Genomic DNA, 14,717 nt, shown 5'->3' on the forward strand with positions numbered 1-14,717 from the left:
CATGGGGAATCAAGACAGGGCTGCCCTGTACCCCAGCCTTGGGCACTGATATGCATCCAGCTTAGAGCAAAACACCCCCTGGTTCCACAAACCTAGGCAGGCTGGCTGGTGGGAGCTCTGGGCAGCAGTGCCCTGGATCCTTTCAGAGCTGTGCCTTGTGAAGAGGCAGCAATTAAGGAAAGAGCTGCAGGTGACAGGCACAGAGCAGCCCCCTTGCTGCCATCGGTCCTTCATTAACAAACCAGTGTCACCCCACAGGCCTGATCTGACCCTCCCTGCAATTTACCAGGCCAATTAGTGCCTTTACGCCTCCACAAGACAGCATCTCCCTGCCCCATGATGCCCATCCTGGCCCTTTGAGCCACCAGCACTTGCTGGAAGCACTGGCAAGGGCTTCCATGGCCACTCAGGTGGCAGTGCCCAGGCTGGGCTTGCAGCACCAGCAAGATGGTGAGCTGATCCTTTGCAGGGGGTCTCACACCACCAAGGCTGGTGACACCAGTGGAAAATATCCCCTTCCCTTGCCCCTCTGTTCTATCATCCTTGTCAGGAGCAGAACAGTAAAGAATCTGGAGCAAGGGCCCTGCTAGAATGATTCAAGAAAGCAAGATACTGGTATTTTGGTGGGCTGGAAATAGTATCCCCCTCCTCTGACATGGTCACAGGAGGCTGAGCACAGCAAAGCCATCCGTGATGCCTCTGTGGCACTGCCATGGCAAATATCTGTGCTGGTTACCACATTCAGATGTTTATCCCAAACACAGTGACAGGCAATAGAGGTAACTTACACCACAGGTCTGGCACCCTGGGCCAAATCCTGGATCGTTCCATAAATTTCAGCTCAACATCATGAGTCACTAATGCTACCGTTCTCCCTTTACTTTTTTTTTTCCATAAAACTTTGTTTTTCCATCAAATGGGAACAAATACACCCAATACCAGGAATTTTGCTAGATGGAGTCCAGATGACAAGTTCTCAGAAAATGCTGTCAGCTGCTGAGATTCAGATTCAAGAGACATCATCCAATGTTAAACATAAACAACAGGGGCAACGAAATGTCTGGCAGATCTTGAAGCAACACAAGATGCCCACGCTCCACAACAAACCCATTTCACACCACAGGAAAGGTCACCACTTTAATCCACTTCTGGGTGGAATGTACACAAACGTCATTCTTCTTCACATCTGTAATTAAACAGCCTCTTGCTTTGCTATCAAGCCCATGTTTATTTTCCTATTTGCTAACATGGTGGATGGTAATATGACACTGAAGGGATACAGGCTGCTACAGGCGGGCTTTCCGCTTCTTTCTAATGATTTGCCTGCAGAGAGCTGGATGCAAAGGGTGGTTGTGCTGCTTGGATCCAGCACTGATTTCCTTTCTGGATGTGCAGCATCTTTGCACACTGAAATAATAATAACAGAGAAGACAGTGAAAGCAAACAAAAACAAATGGCAGAGATCCCTAAATGTGTTAACTCATTGCAAGAAGTTGCTGAGGTTTCTGCTGGGCTCCTACAAGGGAGAAGACAGCAAGTAAACTGGGAGGTTGAGGCTAAATCTGTACTTCTGCTATGAAAAATCTGGCTTTCAATACTGGTAATGCACTGGATCACTTGGAAGAAATTTTTGTTGTCTCTGTGGCCACTAAGAAGCATCTGAAATAATGCTGGATAATCTCTCGTTGGGGCCTTCCCTTCCCCACAAAGTGTTCTTGGGTACCAGCACAGCTCCCACCCCACCACATGGCACCCAGGAGGAAAAACCCCACACAAGCAAGGATGGTTTTTTTCCCTCTCCAAGCCTTTTGTGCTGCAGTGCTGGCATATGGTTCACGGGGAGCCTCACCAGGACACAACAGCTTTGGAGGCAATGGCGTTATGCATGAGGAAGAACTATGGGATGTGTCACTTTGCAGCCCCGAGGTACAGCTGTGTACTTCACACCCTAGCACGCTCTCAGCAAAACACCACCAAGATGGTTATTTTCAAAAGGATACAATGTTTGGTAAAATAAACTATATTTGACTAATGCTCAGTGCTTTTCTGGGCTTTTTTTTTGGGAAGGCAGTAAATTTGCTGACTGTATAAACATGCCACAGTGCTTCATCTTCCTATGCCAAAATTTCAGTTACCTTATCTCCAGGGAATGCCCTTAGTAACATTTTGACAAGTTTGTTTAGGGGGTTGGTTGTGGGTTTGGGTTGCTATTTTCCCCCACTTTTACTTCTTAGGGAGGTCTCCCATGAGCAAGACACAGGCTGGAGCTGGACAAAATCCACTCTTTCTCTTCATATTGGGACCTTCACCATGTCTCTAAGAGAAAACCCAAATTCCCACACTAAGGACCAGCAAGCATCCTCCAATGTCATAGTTTCACCCCATTCCTCAGAGGAAGCACGTCGGGCAGCCGATGATCAGGCTGGCGTTTGCCCAGAGGCAAAGAAGGCGGGAGGGGCTTCTGGTGTGAGTTCCAACAGGTTTATTTGCAGGAGGGTCCAGGGACCAGCAAAAGCCCCGAGGAGACGCGGGCTAGCCCCTTTTATGGGGGGGTGCAGTAAGGCAGGGAAAGAGAACACAACCAATGGGGTACAAGCAGAGGGGAAGATACAATTTTTCAGAACAAATGGGGAAAACAGGGAGGCAGGAGTCATAACAGGGAACCAATTAATAACTAAAAAAGGGAGAACTTTCTGGAACAGGGGGAGGTAATTTAGGATTGGGAGCCACCCAGGGGGAGGTAACCTAGACCTCAGTGATCTCTTCTGGTGATTGACATTTGATGGTTTCAGCCCGAGAGCAGGCTGAGCCACCCCAACACCCTAGTACCTGCATACCTAACTCCTTGCTAAGGGAACAAATAATATACTGGGAGGATTTGTGATTTTACTGGTGCTCAGCTGAGTCACCCCCAGCTATGGGGCTCAAACTGAAAAATCCCTGGGTTTCTGGGAACAGACATCTGCTTCTAGGCGGTGTGATGTGTGATCTGGTAAAGCTTTAGTGGCACTTGTCAATTATTAAGCTCTAGTGCTGCTGGAAAGGTCAAGGAAAATCCCACCAAGGGACCCCAGTGTTCGGGAACCAAAGGATATTTCTGGGCTGCTTTAGCTTAGGTGAGCTGGAGAGCCTGCAGGTCATGACTCGTCCAGTGGACTTGGCCATGGCCAGTCCCACCACTGAGCTATGTGCTCCAACATGGGAAGGAGGTGTCTCAGCAGCACACCTGGCTGTTTGGAACATTTTGAGTCTTTGTGTGGTTTCATATATTTTACTTTAGAGACTTGTGCAACACCCCATATATGGTCCCTGCTGCAACCTGCTCGTCTCTCTGCTCCCTTGGTGCCTCTTGCCCACCACCACTGCCTCCCATCCATCTCAACATGGACCAGCAGCTGCCAACAAAGCAGAGCAGGAGGAAGTATAAGACAGTCACCTCCTCCCTCTCAGCACAGCAGTCCCCAGCATGCCACCCCACCAGGATCCTGAGCTGTGCATCAGCCGAGCACCCTCCAAGGCTGGGAAGCAGCTGGAAACTGCCCTTTTGGTTGGTGGCATCTCCCTTGCTGTGCCCATAGCTCAGCATGCACTGGTTTTGACTCAAAAGCAAATCAAAATACCTGATAGCACAGGATTACATGTGTCCCCCTTCTGCAGACCCACAGGAACATCCCCATGTCCAGCTGCCAGGTTTGCAGGCATGGCTGGTGCTCTCTGCATCCTCCATGCAAGGGACATTTGGTTTCATTTGGAAGCCCCAGTGAATCCAGTCCTGGAACCCTGTTAGGCCCATGCTCCAGAAAGCTTGAGGGCAAAGCTCATGGAGATGAATGAAGAATTCTGAAAAGCTCCCTGAAAAACAAAACCGAGACACTCTAGGTTTCACTTCCCCAAACAGCATGAGCCGTAAGCACCAGCTGTTTCTAGCAGCTGTTCAGTGAGTTAGATTTTACCATTCCAGCACTAAACTATCAGTCAATTGATTAATGAACTGGAACTTCCCATCCAACAATAATATTTTGGCTTTAAATTATAATTTGATGTGTGGTTAGTGCAGAAATACATTACACATGCTAAGCACATGTTTGCATCTCATCACCACCCTCAGACACAGGGAAAGGTGTCGGCTTCATCACCTTTTTCAGGCGGCTTGCAAACCCCTCCAGGGAATGCAGTGCCTTTACATGAGGGGTGATGCTGCTCATTCCTGCCCACATGTGGGATGTGCATGGGGCCAGCAGGCTCCTGCCATCCCACTGCTGCCAGTGGAGCTTAAAGGAGCTGCAGAACTGGCCAGGAAGCATTAAGGTTAACTGGCAGGAGTGAGGGCTCAACCACCTGCGATGGGAAACATTCCCAAGGTTGCCAGGCCTTTATTTGGTGCCAGCACAAGGTGCCAAGCTCACGAGGCACCACTGGGACACAGTGCTGGCAGCTGCACCAAGGAGTCCACGACTCTGCACAGGGAGACTCAGGGACTGGAATCAGCGACAGCTCAGAACTGGCCCTGGGTTTTATCACAGAGCTAAAAATTATCTGAAAAGGAGTTTTTCCACTGTTTGGGTTTTTTTCCCAGAAGCACCTTCATACCATAAACTCCTCTATTCAGCTAAAACCCCAGGTATTTACTCTGGTGACACACTTTGCTGGCCAGAAGTGGCCACCACTGGTGCTGAAGTCACATCACTGTTATCATGGTGCTGTGTGCACAGCTGAGCTGCAGCCCTGGCACCTGCCAGCAGCTTAAGTCCCCCTCCTCCTTGAACTCATATAAACATATTATCATATATATTATATGTATACTCACTAATAATATATAATAATATCAATAATGATAAAACTTGAAATAATCTCAACTGTGTATTAGCAGTTAAACCTGCATGCCCTGGGACAAGGTTTGGAGTTCCAGGTACACACGCAGAGGGGAGGTGACAGTGCCCATCTCCTGATGGAGGGGCCCTGTCCCATGGCAAGGCAGTACACAGAGTTGGTGAAGAGAAACAAACAGGGAAAAATTATTCCTTATTTCTCATGACCTGGAAATGGAACACTGCCCAAAACTGAACACCAGCTTTATTCCACCTCAGTGGCCAGGGCATTCCTTGCAAAGCCCCCTGTTAAAACATGTGCACCAACCCAATGCAGGGGAAAATTCAATAGCTGCTTTTTCAAGTTATAATCCATTATTTGATAAACTTGGCAGGTAGTGGGCTCAAAGCCTGTTTTTTTGTGATCTCTGATCATAACAAAGTCTCCAGCAAGCATAGCTTTGCTATACAGCAAAGGGAAACCAGGCTCAGTGTGCCTCAGAGGGGTCTTCTGCTGAGACACATCAGCATCGCACTGTGGTGATGCAAATGGGAGAACCCATCAGGCTTTGTGAGACACAGCAAAGCACAGCCCACACCAGCTCCTCAGAGAGAAAACACACTGGACTTGTACCGAAAAACTGCTGCCACCCTCCCATCCTGCTGCTTATCTAAGGAAGCAGCAGCACACAGAATATTTTTCACATAATATTAGAGGAGATGATGTCCCTGCACTGGTACCAGGGATACCTGGTGAGGCAGAGGCAGCACATCATCTCTGAAAAAACCCAGCAGCCCATTTCCACTCCCAGTGCTCCTGGGGGATGAAAGGAACATGATCAGAAGGGAAGAAGCAATGGAAATTCAAGTGGCGCTAATAAAATATTCCCTTTGGTGGAGCAGAGGCTCATGGGCTCAGCCAGCTGCAGCATGCAGAGATGGGACGATGCGAAGAGCTGGGCCAGAACAAGAGCAGAGCAGCAGGAAGGTGAAGAAATGCCTCTGGCAGCACCACCATTGGCTCTCTGTTGCATCACTCCATGCACCAGGACACCTTTGACCCACGGGTCAAAGCGCAGTCCCAAGGGACAGAGAGGACTGCAGTTTGGTTTGTGAACATGTAAAATATAAAATACAAAAACATGTAAAATACAAAAACACATCACACTGCATGGATGCAAAAAATCAGCCCTTACAGGAATACTGCATGTCACCAGCTCTGCCCAAACACCCCCAGCACTCACCCTGGTGCGGATAGGACATGAGGATTCTGAAACCCCGGTCTCCAACAATTAACCATCAGGTCATGCCATGGGTTAGCCCAGATCTGTTCCTTTGCATCAGGAGCGGTGAACTGTGAGTTAACATCTCCCTGCTGAGGAGTGGGGCAACAATCATCTCTCCTTCTGCCACAAACCCAATGCACTTCACACCATTCCAAGGCTTCAAATCAGAGTCAGACAGATCAGCCCCACCATTGAAACTGGGTAAAGTTTCCATTCTCCAAACCATCTGGCTACATGGTTTGGAACTATCTACTTTCTCCTAACCATAAAGCTGCCGTAAAAGAGGCCTAATGCACACAAATATTTGAAGCATGCACATGCGAGCGAGGGGGTGTATGCACACGTACGTGCACATGCTGCAGCTTAAGATACTGTGGATATAATCACTCTAGTAAACGCAGATCTGAAACAGAAATATGCAATATCTTGGCCAGAAACCAAACCAAACCCAGCCCATCCATTTAGTCAGACCAAGCCAAGTCTTTCCCTGGTGGCCCTGAGCTGGGCAGAGTTGGTGTTCCCAGGCTGCCCACTCCAGTACAACACAGGCTATTGTCTCACACACATGGGAGGCTATTTCCAGGGCACCACTTATAGAGCAACCAATCTTTATTTTAGAATAGCTTACGTAAAGGAACATGCAAAGAAACACATGAGTAAGAGTCTCATCTGCCTGAGGCTCCTGTAAATTCTTTTCTTTTCCCCTTTTGTAGCACAACACGTTGGACAGCCATTATTCACCCTGCAAAGCACAGCATGTACATCCCTGCTGTCTGTGCTTTGGCTGGAGCTGTGTTTGCAGGTTTCCCGTGGGAAAGGAGGTGCTTCACTTCTGAAGAATGAAACCAGGCTGTTGCATGTGCCACAAGGATGCTGGTGGGGATCAGCCACCTGCACTGAAGAGCTTCAGGACCTGGCTGGGAGGTGAGCAGCAAAATCACCTGCAACTTGTCATGATGCAAGTGGGCTTTGTGCCCAGGGGAGCACATCTCCACCACAATCCCAGTGCATGACAACTTCTCATCCACAGCATTTTTCCTCCTGCCGTGTGTCTGATCTTCTCCATCCTCTGTCTTCACATGATCTGTTATGTCCTGACCAAATTCCCAGGGGTGGGACTCGAATTTGGAGTAAGTACAAAAACCACTTGAACTACAGAAAAAATCTGTATTAAGCCAACTAGGATCAGGGGTATGATATTTGCTCAGAGTATTTCATAAGCCATAGGTGTTCTGTACCCCATGTATGTTCGAACAACTTGAAATACAGTCTTTACCTTAACAGCAAGGGAGACCTGTGTCTCCAAAAACTGTGAGGAACACAATTTAATATGAATCTGCTTATATTAAACAGGATTATCTTTAAAAAGCCCTGTTAGATATTTACTAGTTTGCCATGAACCAGCACTTTTTTAGTTTGGGTTTTTTTTCTGTGAAGAGTCTTGAAAAACTGACTCAAGTAATTTGTCCTGTTTTTGGAAATGTGCATATTTCAGAATAGGTTCCAAATATCTTCCTCACTAAAAAAATGCATGGAGAAACACGGGGTGATGCCACCAGCACTGCTCATGGCTGGTGGCCCAACAGCAACAGGAGGACCAGAGCAATGGCAGCAGCAGGACTGGGGTGGGTGGCCGCACTCCCAGGATCGCTGCTGGGGACTGCAGCACTGTCTTTGTTTTGCTGATTCAGAAGCTGCTTATTTGCAGAGATGTCATCCATATCCAGGTTGTACACCAGCTCTGAAAGCAGAAGGAGAGAGGTGGTCAGTGGTGTGCGTCAACACTCTTGACATACAGCACATCCAGCCCCCCCAAAAGCTGGGGTCCTGGGGGCAGCCCATGCCACAGCTGAGGGCAGCTGGGTCTGGGTGCAGTCAAAGGCATCATAGGGCTTGATGGGCCAGAAGATCTTACCAAACATCTTGTCAGTCCTGCACTCACCCATCTCAGTACCCTACACCAAACCTTATGCTTGGAGAGACCAAAAAATCACAACTGTGCTCCAGTTAGAAAACAAAAGATATAAGGCATGTGCCTTACTGGAGAGCTACTCCCAAAGAAAGCCAGTGGAGCTTTGGAGGGGGTGTTTCACAATGCAAATTGTGTCTGCTCCCCTGGCACAACAAGGATGTGTGCAGGAGTGAGGAAATCCTGGTGAGCACTATCACTTCCCCAAACCCAGAGTCAGCAGAAGGCCTTGCTCACCAAAACCTCCTGGCTATCGGACCTGAGGAGCTCTGCATTCCTGCAATCTTATGTAAGAGTGCACAAAATATGCTCCTTACAGCACTGAGAACACATCCCATCCCTGGTCCACCTCATCAAAGGAAGGAATGTGAATGGATCATGCACCCTGGGCATGCTGGTGCTGCAACATGGAGACTTTGAGATGAAGCACATGTGGGTTTCAATCCAAGAAAACATCCAGTATAAAAGTTTTGATTCCTCCTGGCAAAGGAGCATGACATTAGCAGAGGGAAAAGCTTGTGGCAACACATCACTGGCTGCAAGGGACCTGCTGAGCAGTTAACTCACAGTCACCCTTGTCTTGCTGAGACAATATAGAAGAATAAAGAAGTCCAAATAGACAATGTGGAAAGAAAAAACACCAGCAATTCTCTGGCCAAGAACAAAGAGGAAAAGGTGTTTTAAGATGCCATTAGCCAGATCTACCTCGGGCATTTGAACCTGTCCATCAGCTGGACTGAGTGGGTGCACCCATGTTTGTCTCAAGGCAGTGGGGCCCTTGCTCCCCTGCTTGTGCTGCTGCTGGATCCTTCTGGGATCCAGGTTTCACACCCAAATGGGAATCAGTTAAGCCTGTTTGTCTCATACTCAGAGCCTGCCCTTTGGAGTTGGAGAAGACTGGTGGTTTCCATCAGAAGAGACCCTGGTTCAAGCCTTTTACAAGCCGCTTGGATCACTAGCATGTTGAAAAGGTTTGGATCATCCCACCCCACCCCTGAAAAAGAATGCAAGAGACCGAATAAACACTCTATATAAAAAATGCCACATAATTCCAATGAACACCACTGCCAAGGCAAACAAGCAGTATTTCTTAATAAAAAAATACCCAAACATTGCAAAACAAAAGCAGAATGATGTTAGCGTGACAAGTGAGTCAGCCCAGGCCATCAAATGGGGTCAGAAATGGCTCAAAGGGAGCAGTTATCCATGCACACAGAGGACCAGGTGCAAGCAGAACCCGCCTGGTAAACTGAATTCTTGAGTAGATTACCACAAATATTGCAATTCCTCTTTTCCACAACTTTCCTGCTTTTCTTCTAAAGAGTACAGATATGCTGCTGTCCTCTGGTGCTGCACACCCATGGGAAGAGCAGGGGAAGAAAGGTGCCACCTTGAAAGGGATGTGCTGGGAGGCTTTCCAAGCACAGAAAGAACAAGTCCCTCTGGCATGAGGCATGCTCAGGCTTCAGGGCAGTTTGGGAGCAGCCTGGCTGCACCACCTTATTTTCCCAAGCTCATTTCTGGAAAATAAGTGAAGGGATTTGCAGTTAGTAAAATCACAGCAGATTATTTTGCAGTCGGTTATTTTACACAAGACTCCTCATCTGGCACAATGTTGGATCACAACCTGCCCTGGTATGTTTTGGAAGGTATTTCCACACATTCCAGTGGTTCCTGAAACCTAAAAGATGCTCACAGACCTAAAAGGGTCACAGTACTATCAGGCACCCACACGCTCCCAGACCAGTGATCATGAGAGCTTTTGGGGCAGAATATTCTCTTACTGGACATCCTAGCAAAACTAAAAAAGTCCCCAGGAACTGAGTAAATACTCTTGCCTTCCCTTTAGAAAAGAAATTTGAAACAAGAGTGTTTCAGCAAGGTCCTTAACAGCACAAAGGGTTTTGACGGCCCCATTTACAGTCTCATTCTGGGATGTAATTTATGAGATGCAAGTTCCTGCAGGGTCTCAATGCAGCAGCTGAATCCCGTTGGAAATATTCAGCCAGGGTGTACCAAAATGAGCATTTCAAACATATTCTTTGTGTGGGAAATTCTCAGATTCTGGGTTTTCACCTCAGCTTGAGTAAGGGTAATTTTTTAAATCACGGCATATCACCCAAATGGGGATGGTGATTCTCTCACTATTCCCTTCTGGCCAAATTAAAGAGAAGGCAACAGAAACCCTCTTGTCATCAGAGATTAGAGTGCTATTTTCCTCGCCTTGTTTAACTGCTTCAGAGTTTAGTGCTTGGGTGTGCCGTTTGTTTTCACTGTTCCTTCCATTGTTTCCTACTCCTTATTTGTGCCCAACTGTATTTTTAGGCTTGATGGATTTAGCCAAACATCTTTTATTTTGTATTAATAATGGATCTGTAACCCTCGCAAATCCTTTTCACTTAACTTCTAATGACCTTTGCTACATCAGAAGAAAGGAAAATAAAAAGTATGAGCCTCTAACAGACCTCAGGCAGCCGATCCAGGCAATAAAAACATTAAAAATATACATCACAGAATCACAGAATTGGTAAGGTTGGAAGGGATCATTCTGAGTCATCTGGTCCAAACTCCCTGCTCAAGCAGGGTTATCCCAGAACACATGGCACAGGATTGAGTCCAGACATTTCTTGAATATCTCCAGTGAGGGAGACTCCACACCCTTTCTGGGCAACCTGCTCCAGTGCTCAGTCACTGCACAGTAAAGAAGTTCTTCCTCATATTCAGGTGGAGCTTCCTGTCCATCAGTTTTTGCCCATTGCCTCTGGTCTTACTGCTTATATTATTGATAATAAACATATTTCAAATCCAGGAATCCAAATGAACAAATGTTTCTAACCAGGTAGTTCTTGAGAGGGCTCCATTATGATTTCCAGCTTTTGTTAGGATCCCTGGTTAGTCCAGGTCACCTCCACATCCCTGCACCTCCTGCTCCCACAGCCACCAAGAGCAAAAGAGCCTCAGCATCAGGGATGGAGCTGCAGGATAGCTGGTGGGGTAACAGAAACTAACCTTCAACATACTCCATTTCGGACACTTCCACCTAAAACTTTGCCTTTACGCTGCAAAATAACGTGAGAGAAGCTACTCCTCTGCCTCCCCTCTACCCAGCCACTTTCTGCATTAAACATCTCCACCACCCCAGCTCTGATCACCCAATTCATTGGCATCAGTTTCTCAGTACAAAGTGGCCCTTTGGCATGCAAAGACTTTTGGGGGAGGGCAGGAAACTAGGAAAATCTGTTTCTGTTTATAATCAGTCAGAGTCCAGGGGGTATTACCAACAATCTGCACTAATTACAAATTCAGTCTTCACTCATTTTGGCCCCTCTTGTCCTCTGGGCTGCAGAGTACATAATCCCTTTAAAATAACAGTCAATCATTAGCACTGCTTTTTTCTCCCCCCCTCATGCAAGCCGAGCGTGCCGTACAGTTTCCTGGAATCCTCACACAGCTGGTGAAAGGTCTCCAGACGCACACAAGCTGGTCCCTCTGGAAGCATCTTTTGTAACCAAAGCCCCTCTAACACAAAGCTGCTGCGCTCTGCTCCCAGGACAGCAACAGCTTCAATGACCTCGCAGTGTGGATGACAAAACTCAACGCCAGCTCTACAACACGTGCCTTCTGCATCCACAAAATAAAGCAGTGGCATTTTCCCATGGATTAGGACTGGAATTGGGCATACTGACTCTGCACAATCTTATTGGACAGGAATCATTAGAAAGCTCTTCTTGCTGAACCCCACCAGCTTTGGAGACAGCTATAAAATACAGCTGAACTGGGAGAAAGTTGGGTTTGAGTTGGGATAAAAAGTCCCATGGCAACTAGCACAGCAGAAGCTGGGAGGATGAATTCTGGCACACAGGCTTTCCTCTGCCAAATCCACCACTGCCTAGAAAAACACCCCTTTTCACCCCAAAAAGGACAACATGGCCTTAAGCAAAGAACTGCTAGCAAATGTCACTCTGGCAAATGACCTCCAAGAGCCCTGCTGCCGCAGGCTGGCTCAGCTGCTACCCAGAGCCCAGAGCCAGGGAATGTCATCTCCCAGCCAGGCACCTGGGCTGCCTGCCTGCCTCAGCAGATGGTTCCAGTGATGGACCCAATATAGTAACAGAGACATAATGGATGGCCAGGCATGAAAACTACCTCCCCCTGTCACTTGATAGCTCTGCCAGTGCCTCGTGCAGCGGTGATGGGTGCGAGGGAATCCTGTCAAAGGCAAAATCATCAAGCCTAACACAGCGTGTTCAGCCAACAGGGCTGCTGTGGTGATGGCCTTGGTTTGCAGATGATGGAAACCCTGTGGTGTGAAGGGAACAGGTCATGACCGTGTGTTTCCAGTGAGTGCAAAACACATCAAGTAGAAATGTCAGAGACAGGTAGGGCAGGTTGGCAAGCTTCTGCATCTGCCAACATGTGCCTACATCTTTCCTTCAGGACTGTTTTTTCCTAGGAGAGCACATGTTACCATTGCCACTGAAAATGACAAACTCCAGAGTGTGTTGCTTTAATTTTTTTAAGCAGCGAGCATCTTCAGTGTGGGGAGGAAGTTGCCAATAGATGCAGTAGACTGGCTGTCTCCAAAATAGGACAGGATTTCTTAAAGGGAGAGATGTTTGAGTCAAGCCCAAAGTGTTGACTCATTGCCAGGTGAAGTGTAAGAGCCTGTTATTCCACAGACCAGTCTGCCTGACCTTAGCTCCCAAATCTCTCCTTCTCTACAGTACCAACTATTTCACTCTCACAGGTGTTTGCACCTGAAATCTTGAAGAACAGTCCAATTTCATCCCAAACTTTTCCTGCTGGAACACCAAAAGCTCTGCTCACCTCAGCCTGCAGTATTTGGTTTTCTCATGCAAACAGCCCAAATTACAAACACACCTCTGCCTCCCGAAAGACAACACTTGAAACCATCCATTGGGTTACATGGCACAAACAGCCACAACTGCATGGATACAGCCAAGATTCCCAACATTCTGCTTCTCCAAAACACCTTAAACTTTTCCAAACACCTAGCCAAGCATGGTTTCATCTCATCAGGGAGGTTTTGCCCTCTGGCTTATTACCATTAAAATCCTGGAGCACCAACAGGTTTGCCAGTTGTCTTCTTACACAACGAGTTGCAACAGCCCAGCCGTAGGTGTGGCTGCGCCAGTGCATAATTAAAGCACTGAGCCAGGGCTGGCCGTGGGGCTTGTGTTGGCACAGATCACTGAGATGGATGTGCAGCATGTGCATGGTCTTGTGCCTCTGCTTTTCCACCTCCTCCACATCAATTTAGGAGGTGCGGCTCTTGGCAATATGGATTTGGAAAAAAAAAGAAGGAAAAGTCCAGCTCAACACCACCCTGCTGGCATCGGCAACATGGCCAAGAGAGCATGGTGTGGCTCAGCAGCAAGTGGTAAAACCAACTTCCTGGGCAGAAACCCAAAGGAATCAGGTTTGGGATTGCTGATTTGCAAACCAAGACTTTTCCCCCGCTTGCCTGTTTGCCACCTCTCGGCTGCTGGTGTGCTACCGATGGCCTGTGGCCTGCAGCATGTGTTCACCAGTGACCTAGAGACCACAGATACCACCACAAACCTGGGACCAGCTGGGGAGGAAGTTCCCCTAGGATCGATGCTCTTTGGAAGGCAGCAGTAAATTGATTTGGAGGGATCAAGATGTGAGGACGGTCTATCTCAGTCCCATGCCAGGGGTGTCACCAGGTGCTGTTCCGGGTACACGAGGCAACAAACTCTGCGAGGCAGCCACTATGCACACCCTGGACCCCCAGCCTCCAGTACTACTACAAAGGTCTCTCCACACATGTCCTCAAGATTTTGATGGAGTGAAGGGATAAAATGCCCTCAAAACCCAACACAGTGTACAGGCAGAGGGACTGCATCATGACCCCAATTCCAGCAATTGCTCCTTCCCCCCACCTTTGTCAGAGGCTGGTGGCAAGGAAGGGCCATCATTTATGGCCTGGGCCTATGTTTGAAAATGTACTTGTTACATTCTTCTTTGCTCCTTGGTTTGTTCTAGATCTACCCTGAAGAGAATCTGGTGCCTGCAATTGCATTACTCATTTTCCCCTTGGCAGAGCGTGAAAGAGTTTCTGAACTGCACTCACGGAGTGGAGCCACAAAAATGTGTTTAGCAGAACACACTCACGTAATCTATTAAAAATTAACAAATCTCATTAGCATTATTAATTGGAAGTGCCAGAGTCTTTGTACTTTGCTGATGAAGAAGCATTACCCTTGTGTGATATCCAGCCGTACAGCACAGAAGAGCTGCTACCTAAAGGAACTTAGGAGAAAAGCACTGAAAAATAGGGAGCTAAACATGTACAGCCAAAAACATTTACAAAGGCAGGAGTCAAGAAACAAAAAGAGGAATAGCTGGAAACAGAAGAGTGTGAATAGAAGTGAAATTATTTAAGTGGCAGCAATATAGGACTGGGTCAAGCAATGGTCCTGCAGATCCCCCAGTACCTCAGCCCACCCAGATGTGGAGTCATCTTCTTCCCATTTGGAGACCTTCAAGATATAAATCACAAAGAGATCCCTTCTGATCACTCTGCTGTCACCTGAGACATCTCTGTATGGTCTTGATTTTGGGAAGTAAGGTTCCCAATGACAGCAGAGCAAAATTAAATGCTTCATATTC

The 14,717-nt window shown here is 47.6% G+C and overlaps 1 protein-coding gene across 4 annotated transcripts in view; it reads right to left on the reverse strand.

Annotated features, from left to right (window-relative positions):
- Positions 1–14,717, reverse strand: part of GPC4 (glypican 4) — a 233,409-nt gene that overhangs the window by 78,136 nt on the left and 140,556 nt on the right. Inside the window, exon 8 of one of the 4 annotated variants that reach the window (XM_039572291.1) lies at positions 6,671–7,835. The exons of the other annotated variants lie outside the window; for them this stretch is intronic. Within the exon in view, the coding sequence (XP_039428225.1) occupies positions 7,660–7,835 (176 nt within the window). The 3' untranslated portion in view covers positions 6,671–7,659. Of the gene's footprint in view, positions 1–6,670; positions 7,836–14,717 lie in introns of those variants that run through there. 4 annotated transcript variants of the gene reach the window in all.

Source organism: Corvus cornix, chromosome 4A (assembly GCF_000738735.6).
Source record: "Corvus cornix cornix isolate S_Up_H32 chromosome 4A, ASM73873v5, whole genome shotgun sequence".
In the NCBI taxonomy this organism is placed as follows: domain Eukaryota; kingdom Metazoa; phylum Chordata; class Aves; order Passeriformes; family Corvidae; genus Corvus; species Corvus cornix.